Genomic DNA, 21,058 nt, shown 5'->3' with positions numbered 1-21,058 from the left:
CCTCAGTCTGAATGCAAGCGCATACAGGTGGTGACGTTATAAGCACACCTCCCACAAGTCTCCATAAAACTTGTGTTTTGGGACAGACTGGCACCTTTTCATTACAACTTGAGGAAATCCGTTCCTAGCATATGTGAGGAACGTGATTGCTGGCCTCATAAATGCTAACTATGTTCAGAATACTAGAGCTGCATGAATCTGATGCAGAACCTCTGCTACTAAGCTAGGTAGCAAACGTTAGCTACAAACTGTCATTTTCAGAATATGCTGTGAGCGTGACAGAAGCATATAGCCCAATAATTGTTTTGTTTTTTATCATAACCAAACACATGACCTTAGTCTTAAAAAAATAATGTGCAAGGAGTAACTATAAAACGAGTGTTTACTTCCTGTCTGCAACCTCACCCGCGCTCTTTGTCTTAGGCCTGAAAGAGGGTACTGTCACATTATGTTCGCCGTGTCATTTCGGATTATGAGGCGTCAAACAAGTTCCACGTACCCTACCAAAGCCTGACATGAGTGCTCGACTTCAAATACAATTGCATAAAAATGTATATATTAGCGAACACAAAAGTAACGATCTAGCTAGCCAAAGACAAAAAGTATTTTATTTTTCTGCTGTACCTGCTTTTGTAGATTCCCCCCACCTTCTTATGATTCAAATTATAATACTGCCGCCAACAGGACGGTGTGTGACAGTTAGAGCATCAGCATGACTTCCATATTGAAGTAACTTTTTGAGAAAAAGAAATAAAATAACTCTTTATTTTGTATATATACACAGTGAAAGAGGATCCACAGAAATGGGTTAAGAGTTTTTCCTGACCAAATGACCAGCCTAGGAAAATATCCAGGACCTAATTAAAGCGAAAAGCCTATATAGGCAATCATTTTTGCTAGTCAGATCACGTTGTCAAGAAAAGCACCTGACCGTACCCATGCTACTACAGATAAACCCAATCTGAAAAAAACATCTTCACTATGTAGCCTTAAAGGATGTGGCTCAAAGATAACAAATCCTTTGCTAGTGTCATTACAACTCTATAAATGGTTGATAGGTAACAATGTAAGCCAACTGATGTCCATAGGGTCTAGATGGGTCAGCAGCAGGTTCTATTCTAGTGGGAGATGAGCTCATGATGCCAAGTGAAGATCTGCAGAAAAGAGGAAGAGTTCAGACAAATTACTTGCTACGACAGAAAAACAATCATTGCATAGAATCATTGCATAACTGACCCAAATCAAATATTCCAGGGTCATTAACTTAAGACACTTAAAACACAACTCTATTTTCCAAATTTCTCCAAAATGGAGTGAACACGCCAGTATACACATTCTTTGGCGAAATAGATGAATATTTCTACTGCTTTTACTTACAACAAACTGCCTTCGAGTTTATGTTGGTGTTTGTTGCGTCGATTTCCGCTTCATCTTCAGGTTGAACTCTTCAAGCTGAGAAAGGGTACACACTCGCATGTCAACACAAATATGACCGAATGGTGAATAATATCGCTAGCAAAAAAGACGAGCAATAACGACAAAAGTGAGAACAGCGTAGAAGTAAGCAAAGGTCTTTCATACCAAAGATAATACTGTACTTCCAGAAGTAATTACACAAACCTTCTTCTTTAGTTTCCCCTTAATCGCTTCTTCGGGCATAGTTTTTTTCTCCCCTTCAACATCGCTCTCTGCCTCCGCTTCAGAGAGGGCCCTGGGATACTTTGCAGCCAACTGAGCGGCCACTTTCGCTGCAGCTCTTGCAATCAGTCCATCTCTCTTCCCTTGGAGATCTCGATATATTCTCCTCTTTCTCAGAACCTCTTTCTTGTATTTATTATACCTTTCTTCAAGCGCTTGCCTGTTTCTCGTGACTCTTGACCGTCTCATGCGGCGGTTGCTGCCCTTGGGCACCACCGTCTTAACGTAATGCAGACAGCGGGGGGGTGATGGCTCCTTCAGTTGTTGGGCCTTGCTCAAGGAGATGGGGCCTGGGGTCAACACTTTCAGTGCTGGCGTCAGTACAGCCGTGCTTGTGAACTTGAGTTCACTATCGGGCTGGGTAGGTGTGACCTGGGGGTTGCTAGCAGTCTGGATGTATGTAAGCTGGCGGGTGCTAGCGTGCTTGGTAGATGTGACCTGGGGGTTGCTAGTGGGCTGGAAGTATGTAAGCTGGCGGGTCCCACCAGGCTGGGTAGATTTGCCCTGGGGGTTGTTAGCTGGCTGGATGTATGTAAGCTGGCGGGTGCTAGCGGGCTTGCTGTTTGGGAGTTGGAGGTTCATGAGCTGGAGCAGGTTGCCAGTGGGCTGGTTGTATGGGAGTGGGATAGATGTTAACTGGTGGTTACTGGCAGGCTGAGTAGATGAGAGCTGGAGGTTGCTAGCAGCCTGGGTGTATGCGTATGTCTGGCTTAAGGCTGCTGTGCTATTAGAGTAATGTGGTGGGGCGCTGGGGTAGGGTGGATACCCAGGGGGGTATGGGAAGGAGGCATGGTAGCAGGGGGCATAAAACCAGGGGGCATAAAGCCAGGGGGCATAATACCAGGGGGCCTAATACCAGGGGCATAAAGCCAGGGGGCATAAGGCCAGGGGGCCTGGTACCAGGAGGCATAAGACCAGGGGGCATAAGGCCAGGGGGCCTGGTACCAGGAGGCATAAGACCAGGGGGCATCAGGCCAGGGGCATGGTACCAGGGGGCATAAGACCAGGGGGCATAAGGCCTGGGGGCATAAGGCCTGGGGGCATGGTACCAGGGGGCATAAGGCCAGGGGGCATGGTACCAGGAGGCATAAGGCCAGGGGGCATGGTACCAGGGGGGATGCTACCAGGGGGCATAAGGCCAGGAGGCATGGTGCCAGGGGGCATGGTAACAGGGGGCATGGTGCCAGGGGGCATGGTGCCAGGGGGATAACCCCAACCTGGAGGGAAGGCATTGGCGTAGGGGCTGCTGGTATACAGAGAGAACTGGGTGGTGGAGAAGGTTGCCATCATAGATGCATTAGGAGGATGAGAAAAAGGATATTTAGGGTCCTTGTGTGTGTTGAGCTCAGAAGAGCTTTCCTTGGACTTGTCCCTATACCAATCCATGTCACTTTCTTTTTCCCAGTCACCATCTCTGTCCCAGTCCCTGGTACTACATCGCCTGTCCCTGTTACTAGAGCGCCTGTCCCGGTCTCTGTCCCTGTTACTAGAGCGCCTGTCCCGGTCTCGGTCCCTGTTACTAGAGCGCCTGTCCCTGTCCCTGGTACTAGAGCGCCTGTTCCTGTCCCTGGTACTAGAGCGACCGTCCCTGTCTCTGTCCCTGGTACTAGAGCGCCTGTCCCTGGTACTAGAGCGCCTGTCCCTGGTACTAGAGCGCCTGTCCCCGGTACTAGAGCGCCTGTCCTCGTCTCTGTCCCTGGTACTAGAGCGCCTGTCCTCGTCTCTCTCCCTGGTACTAGAGCGCCTGTCCCTGGTACCAGAGTGCCTGTCTCTCTCACTGTCCCTGGGACTAGAGCGCCTGTCCTCGTCTCTGTCCCTGGTACTAGAGCGCCTGTCCTCGTCTCTGTCCCTGGTACTAGAGCGCCTGTCCTCGTCTCTCTCCCTGGTACTAGAGCGCCTGTCCCTGGTACCAGAGTGCCTGTCTCTCTCACTGTCCCTGGTATCAGAGTGCCTATCTATCTCGCTGTCCCTGGTACTAGAGCGCCTGTCCCTGTTGCTGTCCCTGGTACCAGAGTGCCTGTCTCTCTCACTGTCCCTGGTATCAGAGTGCCTGTCTCTCTCACTGTCCCTGGTATCAGAGTGCCTATCTCTCTGGCTGTCCCTGGTACTAGAGCGCCTGTCCCTGTTGCTGTCCCTGGTACCTGAGTGCCTGTCCCTGGAACCAGAGCGTCTGTCCCTGGTACTAGAGTGCTTGTCCCTGGGACCAGAGCGCCTGTCCCTGGTACTAGAGTGCCTGTCCCTGGGACCAGAGCGCTTGTCCCTGGTATTAGAGTGTCTGTCCCGGTCTCTCTCAGATTTTTCCCCGTCTCTCTCTCGGTCTCTCTCAGAACTGGCCCAGTCTCTGTCCCGTTCTCTTTCTCCATTTCTCTTAGATCCGTCCCTCTCTGTGTCCTCGTCTCGTTCTCTGTCCCAGTCTCTAGTACTAGAGTGCCTGTCTGACTTCAACGGGCTCCTCTCCTGGTCTCTCTTCATCCCGTACAGCCTCTCCTTGGTCCGGTCTGTCAGTCGGCCCAACTCCTCCACCCCCAGGTCTAGCCCGATGGACTCCAGCAGGCTCTGGAGCTGGCCATGTGGGAGATCCAGCCTCCTTTCTTCACGAATGTGAGAGTGACTCTGGTCTTGTGGCAGAGCTCTACTGTGGGACCCCAAGCAATCCTGGGAGTTCTGAGCTGGGGCCTCCTTATACTCACTCCTGTAGGCAGTCTTGGGATGGGCCTCCTGTATAGGGGGTAACTCATTCACATTGTTGACAATCTTTGAGAGCTTGTTGATGTCCACCCCTTTGTTGAGGACATTGAGGAAGCGCTGGAAGCCTGTGCCTGCTGTGTCCTGCTCCTGTGTCCTGAATGAGTAAATGGTGGATTCGTGTTGTTTATCCTCAGGGACCTAACAGGAGACATGAGAAAATATCAATGGATAACCATCCACTAAGACAGCTGCTTGCTTTATAGCTTAAAAATGGATGAAGGTTGACATGATTCATACTCGATTCGTACCAGTTATATGGTCACGTTCTGCAAAGAAGGACATGGGCCAACTGTACTTTGCCTAGAACAAAGTAGCATGTCTGGCCCTTAAATGTACACAGAGGGCTAACATCCAAAACATGTAAGTCAGTCTCTCCTGGCTCAAAGTAGTCTGTCTATTTTCTTTAATTTAATCAAGAATTTTGACAGTAACCCTCAAAAAGGTAATTAATATTAACGCTTTTAATTTCCATAGGTAAGCTAAGTTTTAGTTTATTGGGCTTCGGGAATGTGAATGAAAAAGTGCCTCGGGCCTTAGACAAAAATAAATCACTGATTGAGGGGATATCGGTGAACAAATGCCGTGGTTAAGGCTACGACGGCGCCAGTGCAATGAGTGGCGCTTACTCAGGGGTTCAATAGCTCATATCAGACCGAGAACCTAATGCGTCGAAGTTAGTTCCTTATGAGGTATATCTCAGGTATATCTTGGCATGCATTATTCAAGAATACGTTTACATTTTGTGCAGCGCAATGGACATAGGCCTAAAATGAAACATGTCAGGAAAGACTGTCTGGGTTGGCAATACTCCGTATAGAAAAGTCGGTCCGCAAACTGGATCTCCAGGCCGCGGTGAAAAGATTTGCACAAAAAAAAATGGAGGACTTCAGGAGACTCTAAAGTTAGATTTAATTTACCTTGAATATTGCAGCCCATTTGTGTAGGCTATTAGCCAGACAAAACCCGCTGAGTTCAACAATAAATAAATAGTGGCTGATTTTACCCTCAAGCCAAGTACTTTTCCCCTCTGTTTTTTATTTATTTAACTAGGCAAGTCAGTTAAAAACAAATTCTTATTTACAATGACGGCCTACCCCGACCAAACCCTCCCCTAACCCGGACAACGCTGGGCCAATTGTGCGACACCCTATGGGACTCCCGATCACTGCCGGTTGTGATACAGCCCGAGATCAAACCAGGGTCTGTAGTGACACCTCTAGCACTGAGATGCAGTGTCTTAGACCTCTGTGCCACTCGGGAAAAAAACTTGTTAGGCAATTCTTTAAATGTATCCTTTATTTAATTAGGCGAGTCAGTTAAGAACAAATTCTTACTTACAATGACGGCCTAGGAACAGATGTTTACCTTGTCGGCTCGGGGATTCGATCAAGCAAACGGTTACTAGTCCAACGCTCTAACCACTAGGCTACCTGCTACTTTTATAAAAAGCAGCTAAATACAGTACATAGCTATAGATAGTACACTGAATAATGAAAGAATCCCTAGTAAAACTAGTGTTTTGTGGGTGGACTGGCTTATTTGGCATTAATAGACTGGTTTTTCTCACAACAACGTTCTATCTAAACTAGGAGAGAGCAGGAGGACGGCTCATGACAGGCAGGTTCAGGTAGCCTATACAGGACAGTTGTATATTATTTTTTAAATCCATTGGTAGTTGATTAGTATGCGGTTGCATAAAAACATGAATTTACAATCTGAATTTCCAATTTTAATTATTGAACAAGTAATTACATTATTGTCAGTAGTCTACAAATGGCAGCATTGCGTCATGTATAGGTTCGTGAAATGTTAGACTTAACATGAGAAAATAACTACCAATAAACATTTATCACACTTTCAGCACCATGGACAGCCATAGTTTATTTTAGGGGGGGGGGTATAGAGGTATTGAAAGTACCAAACTGAAAGTACCAAATCTGTTCAATAAATTAACACACAGCTCAGACACCAAGGCATATCCCATAAGACATGCTAGTATGCTACCAGGGTTCTCTTCAGTCCCCAGATCTAGAACAGAGGCTAGGAAACGCACAGTACTATATAGAGCCATGATTACGTGGAAATCTCTCCCAAAATGTAATGTAGTAGTGGAGCAATGTACATTTGTGATGTAGTGGTGGGAATGTGGATTTGTATGATGCACAATGTTTTGCAAGATGTGATGTTTTGGGTGTTCCCCCAGGAAGAGTAGCTGCTGCCTAATAAAATACTAAACTGGTTTGTAGTATTAGATGTAGTATATAGTAAGTGAGAGGGTTAGCTGTGCGTGAGTTTTGTGTGTCAGAAATACATGGAGGAAACTTAATCCTACACTCAGTTCTCTGTTCTGTATTTCGACTGCCAGCGCATGGAAGAGAAGAATCCACTTGGCAATCCACACTATTTTCCTAACTTGCAAAATGTATAATATATGCATCGTCAAAATAAAACCTGAAGTTTGGTAATTGAGAGAATTGGTAAGGAATGCTTGGATGTGGATGTGCATGCATATGGTAGGTCAGACAATTTAGTTGGTCGTCATACACGTTACATTGAATTACACTTGTAAAAACATGATATAAAAGAAATCCAGTCCACATATTTTAAAAGCAGATCAGAGTTTCCTAGCAACTAACGTTAGCTAGCTTACGTCAGATTAGCTAACATTAGCTAATGTCTTTTTCAGAGCAGGCTGGCTATTTAAACATAAACATGCCAGTCAGGAAGGTACCGGCAAATAAATTAAATCACCAAATGTAAATAGTCACATTGCCAATACTTCTGGAAATGCATGTGCAAGAACGGACAAATGATTATTTACCTTCTCTCCCTTCCTCCTGGTAGCATCGCGCATGTCTTCGTCATTATATGTTGTGTGTCGTCTCATTCTGGATTTTGAGGGTTCAGATATTTGATCGCCCTACGACTGAGCTCTTTGACTTGAAAACCAGATTGTAGTATTATAGTGTAGAAATAAAAAGGTTTATAAACTATGGTTTTACAGCTAGTTAGCTTTTCCAGTCATACGTCTCCAGCGGGGTTGGGAGAAAGCGGATGTTTCCGGTTTTCACGGAAACAGTATTTTCAACCTAATTCCGTTTCCACTGATAAACGAATGTAAGGTCAGAGAGCAAGAGGCAAAGCGTGAGGTTTTACTCCGCCACAAAATCTAGCAATTAAAATAAGCCCAGGAAATGAGGCCTTTTTGTATTGAGGTCAATGAGAGCGTATCGAATTTGGTCAACAAAAAATGTAATTGCTAATTTGTTACATCAGGCTTATTTAATCGAATATAAGTTTCGTAATGGCTAGGTTGATACGAATGCACTGATATAAGTGTATGCACGTGGCATTTCGGCAATTTAAAAAAATAACGACTTTATATTGGAGTTGGGCTATGGAGATAGAGAACACATCGTGGACATTGAAATTGAAGGCTTCCACTATTTTAAAGTAGTCAACTGGGTGGGTATTCCTATGAGTTGGAAGAAATCAGACAATGAAAAAGAAAATTAACTGATACAATAATAGCACCGATACAAAGATGAGTCTTCTTTCAATCTCTATGGCTGTTGTTTAAACGCATCTGCCCTCTCATTGGCTGAATGGTCCCACCTGACCTCGCCTCCTCCAACCTGGCTTCAATCTTTGAGGGACATGTCATTTCCACTGTTGGATTGGTCACTCAAAAATCTTGTCAATATAATAGACAATCTTTGGTTAGGTTACTTCTAAAGTTGTTAGCTGGGATATTTTATAGGATTGGAAGTGCAACACTGCCACCAACAGGACGGTATTAGAATTTCCCCAACTTTAACAAAACTACATTTGTTGAATTCTTTACTTAACTTGACTAAATACGTCAGTACATACTGAATTGAATACTGCAGTGTTCGTTTTAAACTACAGTGTTAATAAATACAGGACACATCAGCAGACAGCTAATATTTTATTAGTTAATTCACATGGGGGCAGTCAGTCAACTAACCCCCATTCACTTGTAACAATGAATAGCACATTTGACAAATGGCGTACTTACAGTAGGTGTTTAATGTGAAACAGATCTGCAAAGTCACATACATACAGTGCCAGCCAAAAGTTTGGACACACCTACTCATTCAAGGGGTTTTCTTTATTTTCACTGTTTTACACATTGTAGGATAATAGTGAAGACATCCAAACTATGAAATAACACATATGGAATCATGTAGTAACCAAAAATGTATTAAACAAATCAAAAGATATTTTATATTTGAGATTCTTCAAAGTAGCTACACTTTGCCTTGATGACAGCTTTGCACACTCTTGGCATTCTCTCAACCAGCTTCATGGGGTAGTCACCTGGAATGCATTTCAATTAACAGGTGTGCCTTGTTAAAAGTGAATTTATGGAATTGGTTTCCTTCTTAATGCATTACAGCCAATCGGTTGTGTTGTTTCAAGGTAGGGGTGGTATACAGAAGATAGCCCTGAGGAAGACCAAGTCCATATTATGGCAAGAACAGCTCAAATAATCAAAGAGAAAATGACAGTCCATCATTACTGGTCAGTCCACCCGGAACATTTCAAGAACTTTGAAAGTTTCTTCAAGTGCAGTCGCAAAAACCATCAAGCGCTGTGATGAAACTGGCTCTCATGAGGACCACCACAGAATAGGAAGACCCACAGTTACCTCTGGTACAGAGGACAAGTTCATTAGAGTTAATTGCACCTCAGATTTCAGCCCAAATTAACGCATCAGAGAGTTCAAGTAAGACACTCAAGATCTCAACATCACCTGTTCAGAGGAGACTGTGTGAATCAGGCCTCCATGGTCAAATTGCTGCAAAGAAACGATCTAAAATAAAATATGATCTAAAATAAAGACGCACGACAACGAGGTTCTAGCTCCAGCCTGTTTATTAACCTAACCCTTGCATGTCCTACATAGGTACGGATACCCCCAAGGGACAGCCTACTACATCTTCCCCTCTCCCATGAACAAGAACTCAACATGCATAACCACTGAAGCATAACTGAAATGCAATTTGGAAACCAGTATTATTCTCTAACATGCTACTTCCCACCCTGAAACAGTATGAAAGCATTAAATCACACAGTATGAACATGAACTTAGGTACAGTCTCTTTTTGCTTGGTATGTTCCCCAGCAGTATGTTTTCTCTTCACGTAACATAGTATTTCAGCCACTCTGGTGGCTTCACATCCCTTTTTGGGTGCGCTTGTGGCTCTGTGAGCATTCTCTCTCCTTCACCCTCTTTTTGTGCATTTTCTGTGGCCTTGGTCTGTGTGGCTGGTAGATCTGGAAGAGCTCTGAGGTGTGTTTTGTTCCTTCGTACCTCTTCTGAGCCTGTGTCCACCACATAGGAGCGTGGGGCATCCGCTTTCCTCAGCACTATTGCTGGTGTCTTTGAGTTTGTAATCCACACACGTTGACCTTCTGCCAGCTCTGGCCTCTCCTTAGCACGGTGTCTCCGATTAAAGTCTCCAGTTTGCGTTTGTTTCAGACGTTTGTCCCTCTCAGCGAAGGCCTTTCTGTTAGGCCATTGGGGTTTAAGCTGAGCCGGCGAGACAGGCAATGGGGAACGCAGCCTCCTGCCCATCAGGAGCTCGGCAGGCGACGGCCCATGATGCAGTGGTGTAACTCTGTAAGCTAACAGAGCCCTTTATGGATCCTTGTTCTTTTTCAGCAGTCCCTTGACTGTTTTCACAGCTCTCTCTGCCTCACCATTACTCTGTGCATGGTAGGGGCTACTGGTCACATGTATGAAGTCATATTCTGCGGCAAAAGCAGAAAAAGAACTCGCAGAGAACTGGGGAGCATTATCTGTAACCAGGACCTCGATTGACCTTGCCTGGAAAAAATGGACTTTAATCCATTGATAACACCAGCTGATGTGGTTATGGGTGTCTTTGCTATTCCAATGTATCTTGAGTAGTAATCTACCACTAGCAGATAAGTGTCATTTTTCCAATCGAACATATCCGCCCCTACCTTTTGCCATGGCCGTTTTGGCAGCTCCGTTGCCATCATTGGCTCCGGATGACAAGGTTGACATTTTGTACAGACCTCACTCTGGGCCACTAGCTTGGCAATCTGAGTACTCAGACCAAGCCACCACACTGACTGTTGAGCCCTCAGTCTGCATTTGGTTATCCCCATGTGTCCATCATGCACTCTGTCTAGCATTTCTGGTTGTAGAGTCTCTGGGATAACTATCCGTTGTCCTTTCATGAGAAGGTCTCCATTACAGTGGAAGTCACTTTGGTGCACCCAATAGGGCTTCAGCAGCTGAGGCAGTTCCTCCTGCCTGGGCCATCCCTTTTTGCACTATATGTTGGCAGATGTGGTCTTGTTGTTGCTCCTCTGCAATCTGCTGCAGTTTGGTCTGAGATGCAGGTAGACTGTCCCTTATTGCATTAATGGACACCTGTACCTCACCCTCTAGACATTGCTCCTCCTCTGATAATGGACATTTAATTGGGGCCCTGGAGAGTGCATCTGCTGTGATCAGTGCCTTGTCTGGCACATACACCATCTTGTAGGTGAACCTCAGTAATCTGAGGCGGAAGCGCAGAACTCTGGGAGGCAAGTCGTCCAGTTCTTTTGTCCCTAACAGAGCCAACAGGGGTTTGTGATCAGTCTCTGCTGTAAACTGCAGGCCAATAAGGTATTGGCTGAGCCTTTCACATGCCCATGTGATCGCCAACGCCTCCTTCTCCACTTGAGCATATCCTTGCTCTGTGTCGGATAAGCTTCGGGAGATGTATGCTATTGGACGCCACTCCATGTTGTCCTGCATCTGTGTGAGGACCGCTCCTAGCCCAAAGGATGATGCATCTGCTGATACTTTTGTCTTAGCGTGGGGACGGTACTGGGCCAGCACTCTCTGTGAGGCCAGATCTCCTTTGATTTTGTCAAACGCTACCTGTTGCATGTGACCCCATGACCAGTCATTCTCTTTGGCTAGTAAGTCTCTCAGAGGTTTGGTTGTATCTGAGAACTGTGGGAGGAACTTACCCACATATGTGGCCACGCCTAAGAAGGTCCTGACTTCAGCCACATTCTGGGGTCTGGGCATATCTGTGATGGCGCTGATCTTCTCTGGGTCCGGCTCTATTCCAGCTGCACTGATTTTGTGTCCCAAGAACAAGACCTCTAATTGTGCAAAAGTGCATTTTTCATTGAGTGTCAGGCCAGTCTCCTGGAGTCGGGTCAGAACTGCTGTGAGCCTTACATCATGTTCTGCTCTGTCCCATCCGCACACGAGCACATCGTCCGCGTGGACTATGACGCCACTCAGCCCCTCCAACAGCGGGGACGTGCGTCTTTGGAAATGCTCAGGACCGGAAGCGATTCCAAACGGCAAAACATTAAAACAGTAACGGCCAAACTGTGTTATAAACGTTGTGAGCGCCCTACTCTCTGATGACAGCGGTATCTGCCAGAAACCTGAGCGGGCATCCAGCTTTGTGAAGACTTGTGAGCCAGGGACTGCTCCACTGATGGTAAGATGTGTCTCTCTCTGCAGAGTGCCTCATTCAATTTAGTCATGTCCACACAGATCCTTATTTCCCCATTGGCTTTTGGGACCACCATCCCTGCACACCAGTCTGTGGGACTCTATTTTAGACACCGCCCCAATTTCTTCCATCCTCCCCAACTCTTCCTTTACTCTGGCCAATAAAGGGATAGGCACCCGGCGGGGGGTGGTAAGGGCATAGGGGACAGCATCCTCTTTCAGGCGGATTTTGTAGTCACCTTCTATCCTTCCTAGACCAGAAAACACTTTTGGGAATTTCTTTTTGAAAACCTCACCTGGGTCCTCCAGTTTGCTCACTCTCTCAATGAGTTGCAATGCTTCAATTGCTGGCAGCCCCATGGCACTTTTGTCTTTACTCTCCAGTTTGATCACCAAGTACCCTACCACTGGTAAAATGTTATTACTGGGCCCATACAGTTGTTTGTTTGTAGAGAGCAAAGGGCCATCCCTGCTATAGCTATTCAGCCTAGTTGGGATAGCTGTCACTGCTGCCCCAGTGTCTAGTTTAAATGACACAACCTCCCCATTGAGTGTAATGTCTGAATACAAGCCTCATTGTTTCCCTTTACTTCTCCCAGAAAGATGCTGTCCTGCTGTACCTCCTCTGAGACCTCATGCATTTGCTTTAAATCGACAGACAGCTGAAAAGTGTCCTCTCCTGTGACATTTCCTGCATTCTGCATCCTTTGCTGGGCAATCTTTCCATCTGTGGAAAGGGGATTTCCCACATTGTCGACAAACATTTGAACTAGCTACTGGTGCCGTCTGTGATTGTTTTAGCTCTGTATGAAAATGCATGTATTTCCTCACTCTCTTCGTTCTGCAAGGAGCTGCTCTCGCGCATCATCGTCTGCTGTCTTTTTACTGTCTCACTCTGCCTAACCTGGTTTACAGCTTTGGACAAGGTAAGCTGGGAATCCAACTGTAACTTTTCAGAAAGTGAGATATTTCTTATCCCGACTACAATCCGATCTCGGATCAGCTCTTCCCTGAGCGCGCCAAACTGACAATGTTCTGCTAGTTTGTGAACAGCTGTGATAAAACTGTCGGTGGTTTCACCCTGCCACTGTTGGCGCATATTAAACCTAGCTCTCTCAAAAATAATGTTGCGTCTCCCTACAAAATGCGTTTCAAAACAGTCTTTAACAGCACTGTAGTTAAGTTTCTCTTCCTCGGTCAACGTTGAAGCATATAATATATCCTCGGCTTCATCACCCATAGATTAGATCAGTGTATTAACTTGAAATGCCTCATTTTTCACGTTTAAGCCTGATGCTACCCTGTACCTTTCAAAGCGCCTGATCCGATCCATTTCGGCCAGTTTTGAATGTCCATACAAACAAAATTCTCCGGGGGACTAATGCGAAATCCGTCAGCACTAGCCACTGGCCTGTCCGTGTTTGCGTCAGAGCCCGTTGAACTTGGGTGTCGCAAACCCTGAAATCCCGCCAGTTTATTCCTCTTGCAACCTGTTGCTTAGCAGTAGCTTAGTCCTTGCTCGTTAGCTAGCAAAATAATGATATGCGCTGTTTTATCTCCAACACTGTGCCCTCCCTGCTTTGAAACAGCCTGAATGTATGATTTACTTGGTACGTTCTTCACATTTATGTGAATTTTAAAACCACTTCTGACACCATGTAGTATGATCTAAAATAAAGACGCGTGACAACGAGGTTCTAGCTCCAGCCTGTTTATTAACCTAACCCTCGCATGTCCTACATATGTACGGATACCCCCAAGCGACATCCTACTACACTACTAAAAGACACCAATAAGAAGAAGAGATTTGCTTGGGCCAAGAAACATGATTAATGGACAATAGACCGGTGGAAATCTGTCCCTTGGTCTGATGAGTCCAAATTTGAGATTTTTGGTTCAAACCACTGTGTCTTTGTGAGACGCAGAGTGGGTGAACGGATGATCTCTGCATGTGTAGTTCCCACTGTGTAGCATGGAGGAGGAGGTGTGATGGTGCTTTGCTGGTGACACTAAGTGATTCAATTCAAGGAACACTTAACCAGCATGGCTACCACTGTATTCTGCAACGATACGCCATCCCATCTGGTTTGCGCTTAGCGGGACTCTGTTTTTCAACAGGACAATGACCCAACACACCTCCAGGCTGTATAAGGGCTATTTGACCAAGAAGGAGAGTGATGGAGTGCTGCATCAGATGACCTGGCCTCCACAATCCCCCGATCTCAACCAAATTGAGATGGTTTGGGATGAGTTGGACCGCAGAGTGAAGGAAAAGCAGCCAACAAGTGTTCAGCATATGTGGAAACTCCTTCAAGACCGTTGGAAAAGCATTCCAGGTTAGACTGGTTGAGAGAAAGCCAAGAATGTGCAAAGTTGTCATCAAGGAAAAGGATGGCTACTTTGAAGAATATCAAATATCAAATATATTTTGATTGGTTTAAACCTTTAAACTTTGGTTACTACATGACTCCATATGTGTTTTTATAGTTTTGACATCTTAACTATTATTCTACAATGTAGAAAATAGTCAAATAAGAAAAACACTTGAATGAGTAGGTGTGTCCAAACTTTTGACTGGAACTGTACACTCCTGTAGTGGTCTATCACATACTCACTAATGTGGGGCGAGCGTTGCTCCCTAAAGTGATACAAATGACAATGATGCTCCAATCCCATGGAACGTTAAGACATTTATATTCTGTGTCAATGATGGATGGAATGGCATCAAGAGGGTTCTAGTGCATGAGACGGGAGGGAGCCAATCTAACAGGAGCACAGGACGAAACAGTCCCAGGGCCATCTCCTGCCGATCTGCGAGCACTAGCGATCTCCACATGAGAGCGCTGTAACAGAGAGCAACTGGAGGCAGCATTGGCGTAATGAGAAGGTTACTGTACTTCTGAAACAGAGACATACACAACTACTACTACTACACACACACACACACGGTTCTTACCTCCTCACTGGTAGAACTTCAGCTCCGTTTCCACACAGTCAAAGAACAGGTCCCCCAGTTCCTCTTCTGCTGGTGTTTCTCCACTGAGCAGGGCTGATATGTCCGTCAGACACTGGCCCTCCAACATCCTCAACGTCTCAGTCAGAGCATTCCCTGCGTCCTGAGGGACAGAAGCACACACGTGCAAAAATACACACATTAACGCCCCCACACACAAGCACAAGCGGAGAAGACCTGACAAACAGCAATTTGTGACGTTTATAGGAAATTCTGAAAGTTCATAGTCGGTAACGTACGTCACATAATATCCATCAGTCCATACCCGCACTCATGTAAAAAATATATATATAACACGATGAAAGTGTTGCCTATTACATTAGGCCATGGCATACTCTACCCATATTTGATTCTAACCCCTCCTACACGTACCGGGTTGGTCTCCATAGTCTGCAGGGCCCCCTCATGGGCCTTGTACAGGTCGTGCCTGCGGTCCACTAGGCTCTGGAAGCGCGGCTGCTTCCTGACCGGGTCGTCTGGGCCGTACTGTGGGGAGATCACCCTCGACACTGGGGTCACAGACTCAGAGAAGATAAAAGGCTTGAAAACAGACCTGGCAGGACGGAAGACAGCCCGGTAGGAGGAGGAGGGGAGGTGGTAAGGACCAAATGAAACACACAGACACAGAGAAACTCCTATCAGGACGCAGTTTTGCCAAAGGGGGAAATGATGAAGATGAAAAAGAGCAATAGAGAGATAAAAGACAAAGAGCGAATCTGAGTCGGAATCTTAAGAAGCACTTCCAGATAGCCTGAGGGGTTCCTGGGCCTGGTTCCAAACCAATCCCTTGCCACCTCTCCTACACCCTTGTTGAGTCCCTCTTGCAAATCTGAAAGAACTGGAAAGGTATCAGCAAAATAGTAACATTACTACATAGCTCTCTTGTTAGCCAGGTGGATTTTCCTAAACATTTGTCACACACTTATCCAGCTCATTTAGATTAAACACAAGGGGCAGACAACAATGGGGTTGGGGGTCAGAGTGATTTGTTTTGGGACCAGGCCGGTGAGGTGACACACCTGGAGGGGTCGGGGGTGGCAGTGAGGAAGTGGATGCAGGGCAGGCTGGGGTCGCGGGGCAGGATGGACACCATGCTGCCAGTGGTGCGGAACCCCCCAGAGTCCATGCAGATCCCACTGGGCTTGTCCCTCAGGATGGACATCATCACCTCGGCCGTCACAGAACCTGGGGAAACCAGAAAAGGTATTGTCTAAGTAGGTTATTAGTCGTCTATTTTAATGGGAAAGCCGACCGGAGAGAAAATGGCAGGAGACAGGAAATGACATAAGCTAGTTACATTCAACGTACTTTCTATGGTAAGAGGGGATACCAAGCCGTTATTAAAAATAGCTGTATAAGCAATACGGCAACCAAACCAACCATGTATAGGGTTGTTAACAGAGCCTGCTTTAACATCATTTTGGGAGTTTTTACAGTTATAAGGAGTTGAAAGTGTTGAATTAGATTAGAATATAATAGAAAGAATGGTCTCCCTCACCATCATGCTGTTGGAGGAGCTGTGTGCCCCCACTGTGATGCTTCTTGGCCAGTTCCATCCTGGCGGGGGGGGGTTTCAGACTTGAACACCTCGTTGAAGCAGAACTCTCCCTCGCCGCTGCACCAACCCTGGGCCTGGGCCACACTCCTCAGCTCTGGGTGCTCCGCCGAGATATCCGTCCCGATGGTCAGCGCATTGGAGATGTTCTTCACCCCCTCTGTGGGAAGCAAAGACAGGTTGGGGGGGTGCATAGTTGTATGCTGCTGGTAGAAGTTGCTCAGAGATGCACAGTTCTAGGATCAGCTTACCCTCCCACTATCCTAACCATAACCGTAAGGGTGAAACCACAAAACGAGTCTCCCGTGGGCAGATTCTGCATGTAGACTGAAGAATCTGCAGAGACTGAATGGGATGTGTGAGATAAGGAGCAGCATTGGTTTCCGGTTTTGGGGTTTTCGTCACTGGTTAGTTGCACGTATCAGGATTGTGCGAAGGCGGTGCTTAAACTGCTTTGGTTCGCACGTGTGCCCACACAGATCGGGGGGGCTTTGGCTGAGATTTCTTTATGCGAGGGTGGACACTTCATATTTGCCACTCTCAATTTCTAATACGGACTGTATGAACAAATAAATTAATCACTCGGCTGACCAATTTCCGTGAGATTTTACTTCATAACAGAGACTACCCCGAAACAAACCTGTTTCAAAACATCTGTCCACACTACAGCTCCAGTGATGTTAGAGCAATTTCCACACCATGTAAGTTCCTGTGCCACCCCCAGCCCCCCGAAAACATCCATTCACACTACAGCTCCCACGGTGTTACGGCAGTTTCCTCACCTGTGACTTTCTGTGCCACCCAGAGCTTTCCGGCGGTCTCCAGGACCCAGGCCTCGTTGCAGTCCACCAGGAGGAAGGAGTTGTGGTAGCTGAAGGGAGCCGGGTCCTCCCTGCATGGCCCCCCCTGGCCGTGCTGCTCCAGCAGACCAGTGATCACACTCACCGCCCCCCAGGCACTGTCCGCACGCTCCAGTCCCAAGCTGTCAAGCAATAGAATAGAGTAGAGTAGAATAAAGTAGAGTAGAGTAGAATAGAATAGAGTAGAATACCGGTAGAATAGAACAGTGTTTCCCAACCCTGGTCCTCGAGTACCCCCAACAGTACACATTTTTTGTTGTAGCTCTTGACAAACGCACCTCATTCAGCTCCTTGAGGGCTTGATGATTAGCTGACAAGTTGAATCAGGTGTGCTTGTCCAGGGTTACAATAAAAATGTGTACTGTTGGGGGTACTGGAGGACCAGGGTTGGGAAACACTGGAATAGAATAGTGGTAGAAGAGAATAGATCATGAGTAAAATAGAATCAAATAGAACATTCTGTCTTATACTATTCCCCGGACACAATACATACACACAACTGTGAGTCTGCATAGGGTCAGCCACAGAGCAGCATAGGGTCAGCCACAGAGCAGCATAGGGTCAGCCACAGAGCAGCAACCCCTGGAGTAGGTTAAGTCCTGCTGCTGCTATATCACTGTCAGTGGTACAACAGGACCAACCTGCGGCTGCCATTGCCAACTGCTAACAGTTACATTGATTTGTTCAGCATTACACTTCAATACGCTCCATGGTGCGTGAGCGTTACAAAAATCCTTTAAAATGTTATGCTTATGACAATGTAAAGGCAGCTTTATGACATAAGTGAAAACACACTTGGGCCGGATTCAATCAAAACTCCCATAGCAATGTTTGGGCAGTAGGCCTATCTTTGTTTACACGACTAGTCCCTACGCACACATGTAAGTATTAACCTGTGATGAAGGAAGTCTACCTAGTACATTTAGCACATCTGCTACTAGCACATCTGCTACTGCCTAGCCCTATATTGCTATTCTGACTACGGGCTGAAATACTTGCACATCTCCAGTTAGGATATCTACTTTTCAACAAATTTACCAATGACATTAATGCATTGATTGTTCACACCAAACTTTGAGTGATGTGATTCTGAAGTTAGTAAATAGATTCTTAAAGGGCAGCGCTACCCTATCGTTGTCTGAAGTAGACCGGCCAGTCATTCAATCCGACCGCTCGGTCAGGAACCTGACCCAACGGCCAGCCAGCTCAACTCGTCTCTCTATCTTTCAGACCAGGAGGTGATTCTGAAGTTAGGATTCACTTGGCCCCCAAAACAACACCACTGTTTGGTATGCTGGCCTACGGTCAGCCGGGCTTACCGGACCAGGTCCATTCCTAGCAGGGCTTCCCCTGGATCGATAGCTTCGCGGGTCCACACCGCCTCATTCCCGATGCAGACCCCCTTGTCGTTGGCCCCCATCTCGGCCCCCCACAGCCAGGGAGGCCGGCTGAGGACCACAGCATGGGTGTGTTCTGCTTGAGGGATCTGAATGTATGTGCACTGCAGGAGGAGAGATGGAGACTTCAATTCTCTTTTTATGTGATTGTAACATAAATTCTACTGGCAAACCATACCAACACGTACTCAGCCAATACCGCAAACCTGTCGTATCAACCGTTGGTAACATAAAGGCGTGGAAATACATATAAATGATAGTCTATCATTCAAACTTTAAACTTTGTGAATAGTAAATTAGAACATGTTGATTGTGTATAGCAAGGAGGGGTATTTCAGAGGTTTGATAACCCTTCTCTGTTATATTGCCCAGACTGACTGCTCACCAGTGACAACAACTCTAATCCAATTAGTGATGTTGGTCACAGAGCAAAACACCTGTTGTGACCATTTTTAACATAAATGCCTACACTCTGGCTACAGGCCTACATACAATGTTCAGAGGGCAGACCCATGCTTCATCCAGGTTTAATCTCATTGAGATCAAATCTCTTTTTTTCAAGAGAGCCCCGATCCAAGATGGCAGCAGGATTATAATTTGCAACAGGGTCAATCTATGGGGAGAAGTGAAGCTAGGCCTAGCTTACCTCCAGCATGGTCCCGGATGGGTGACTGGTTGCTGGGTAGTAAAGAACCTCCTGGACCTCATCTCTAGGACGGTCAGAGTTCTTCCCAAAGATCACGTGATCATCTTGTGAGCCAGGGGGCAAGGACACAAAGCAGTCACACGAGAGGGGTGGCTCGGGCTCTGCCATCCTGAATGAACAAGAGGACAAACAAGCACCATAACAAATATATTACCAGGAAATAAACTGCTATCATATCAGAGGTCAGAAGTTTTTCCGGGTCAGGATAAAAAATCATAGCCTTAATCATCCATTGGTAAAATCAGGAACACTCATAGTTACGTTGGTCAATAAAATTGTATGTCTTTTTATTTTTTTTTACCTTTATTTAACTAGGCAAGTCAGTTAATTAAGAACAAATTGCTATTTTCAATGACGGCCTAGGAACAGTGGGTTAACTGCCTTGTTTAAGCAAACTCAAAAATATACACATACTGTGTATCACTGTCACTATCAGTTAGTCATGTTTTTTACAGTTTTCCCATTTCCTATTTCATTTCACACTATGACTATTGTCTTTAGCCTAAGAAGCCTATAGAATGGGCACACGTGACATAAGGCATTCATCCCCTATACAGTATCTTTAGGGAAGAATCAGGTATGATATGTTCTTCCTGTCAACTAGTGCATTGTCCATCCCTTCTCAAACAGAGCGATAAGGGGGAAGTCTTGTGCACTGCACTTCTCGGTAATCTTCACAAATCCGAATGGTCCTTGCCGTCTCCTTCTTCTTATCAACATGGCTATTTAGTAACGCTGTTCTATTATACAATGCGGGAAACATTTTAAGCAATGTGATCGAAGTCTTATGGAGACGTGATAGCCTAAAATGTGCTTTAGTCAAATGTTTATTTAAGATAGGGCCTATCTATATAAACGGTATCGTTGGCGATGTGCCCTTGCTGTCCCTTCCCGGTTTCAGGAGATATCACGCTTAAAATGCACAAATAAACGACTCTCATTTCACTTCAATCCAAGGGTTGGCTGTCATTATAACCTGTTGAGCAACAGGGTTACTGTAGCTACTGATATGTTGCAATTTCCTACAGGAAAAATGTTACCTTTTTAATCGCAAAACCAGACGTGGTAGCTACCAGAAGGCAGATTGTAGTTGAGCTACTGTACCACGTGATCGTTTCCAAAGGTTGTATTTAAAGGTCTAGTCTCGTTGATTACTTGCTGCAAGTACATAACTGAAAAACAAGTGCATAGCCCTATTCAACAATTAACCAACAAATGTTGCTGTAACAAGCGCACAAAATGGAAACATGTCAGCATGATTCAAGAATACATCATCACAACTTCTTAGATTTGGGTCCTCTATATTCTATTATCAAATAGATCATTTAATTGCTCAAAAAGAGCATATCCATCCCACCCATGGCATGTAGACTACACTGTAATGATTAATAACCCGTATGTTTTTATTCTCAGCGCACTAATAGCCTGGTCCCAGATCGGTTTGTGCTAACATGTCAAATCATTCGATGTGCCTGCTGAAAGCAAGAACAACTTCGAAAATCCGACATACTTTATTACTCTCCTTCTACTGCCACCTGTAGCCAAAACTAAAAGCAACC

General features: G+C 45.7%; 2 protein-coding genes across 2 annotated transcripts; both read right to left on the bottom strand.

Annotated features, from left to right (window-relative positions):
• Positions 1-590: 590 nt before the first annotated feature.
• LOC115103778 (U1 small nuclear ribonucleoprotein 70 kDa-like) lies at positions 591-7,525 on the bottom strand. Its single transcript, XM_029624705.2, has 4 exons — positions 7,268-7,525; positions 1,621-4,584; positions 1,378-1,452; positions 591-1,154 (listed from the first exon to the last, which is right to left on the bottom strand). The coding sequence occupies exons 1-2, from the start codon at positions 7,331-7,333 to the stop codon at positions 2,668-2,670; spliced, it is 1,983 nt and encodes a 660-aa protein (XP_029480565.2). The 5' UTR covers positions 7,334-7,525; the 3' UTR covers positions 591-1,154; positions 1,378-1,452; positions 1,621-2,667.
• Positions 7,526-8,382: 857 nt separating this feature from the next.
• Positions 8,383-20,607, bottom strand: LOC115103551 (secernin-2-like). The gene is given in 10 exon segments (XM_029624389.2): positions 8,383-14,811; positions 14,925-15,084; positions 15,354-15,534; positions 16,001-16,166; positions 16,480-16,552; positions 16,554-16,696; positions 17,319-17,518; positions 18,716-18,897; positions 19,440-19,608; positions 20,540-20,607. Coding segments are annotated over 8 exon segments (1,269 nt in total). The 5' UTR covers position 19,608; positions 20,540-20,607; the 3' UTR covers positions 8,383-14,811; positions 14,925-14,928.
• Between the last annotated feature and the right edge of the window lie 451 nt (positions 20,608-21,058).

The sequence above is a fragment of the Oncorhynchus nerka genome, linkage group LG21, assembly GCF_034236695.1.
Source record: "Oncorhynchus nerka isolate Pitt River linkage group LG21, Oner_Uvic_2.0, whole genome shotgun sequence".
Lineage (NCBI taxonomy): Eukaryota > Metazoa > Chordata > Actinopteri > Salmoniformes > Salmonidae > Oncorhynchus > Oncorhynchus nerka.
This window is presented reverse-complemented; position numbering and strand designations above follow the sequence as displayed.

Coding starts and splice junctions, on each gene's coding strand:
- LOC115103778 (XM_029624705.2), bottom strand. CDS start 7,333: ATGAGACGACACACAACATATAATGACGAAGACATGCGCGATGCTACC. Junction 4,585..7,267: donor CCAGGAGGAAGGGAGAGAAG/GTAAATAATCAT, acceptor GTCTCCTGTTAG/GTCCCTGAGGATAAACAACA.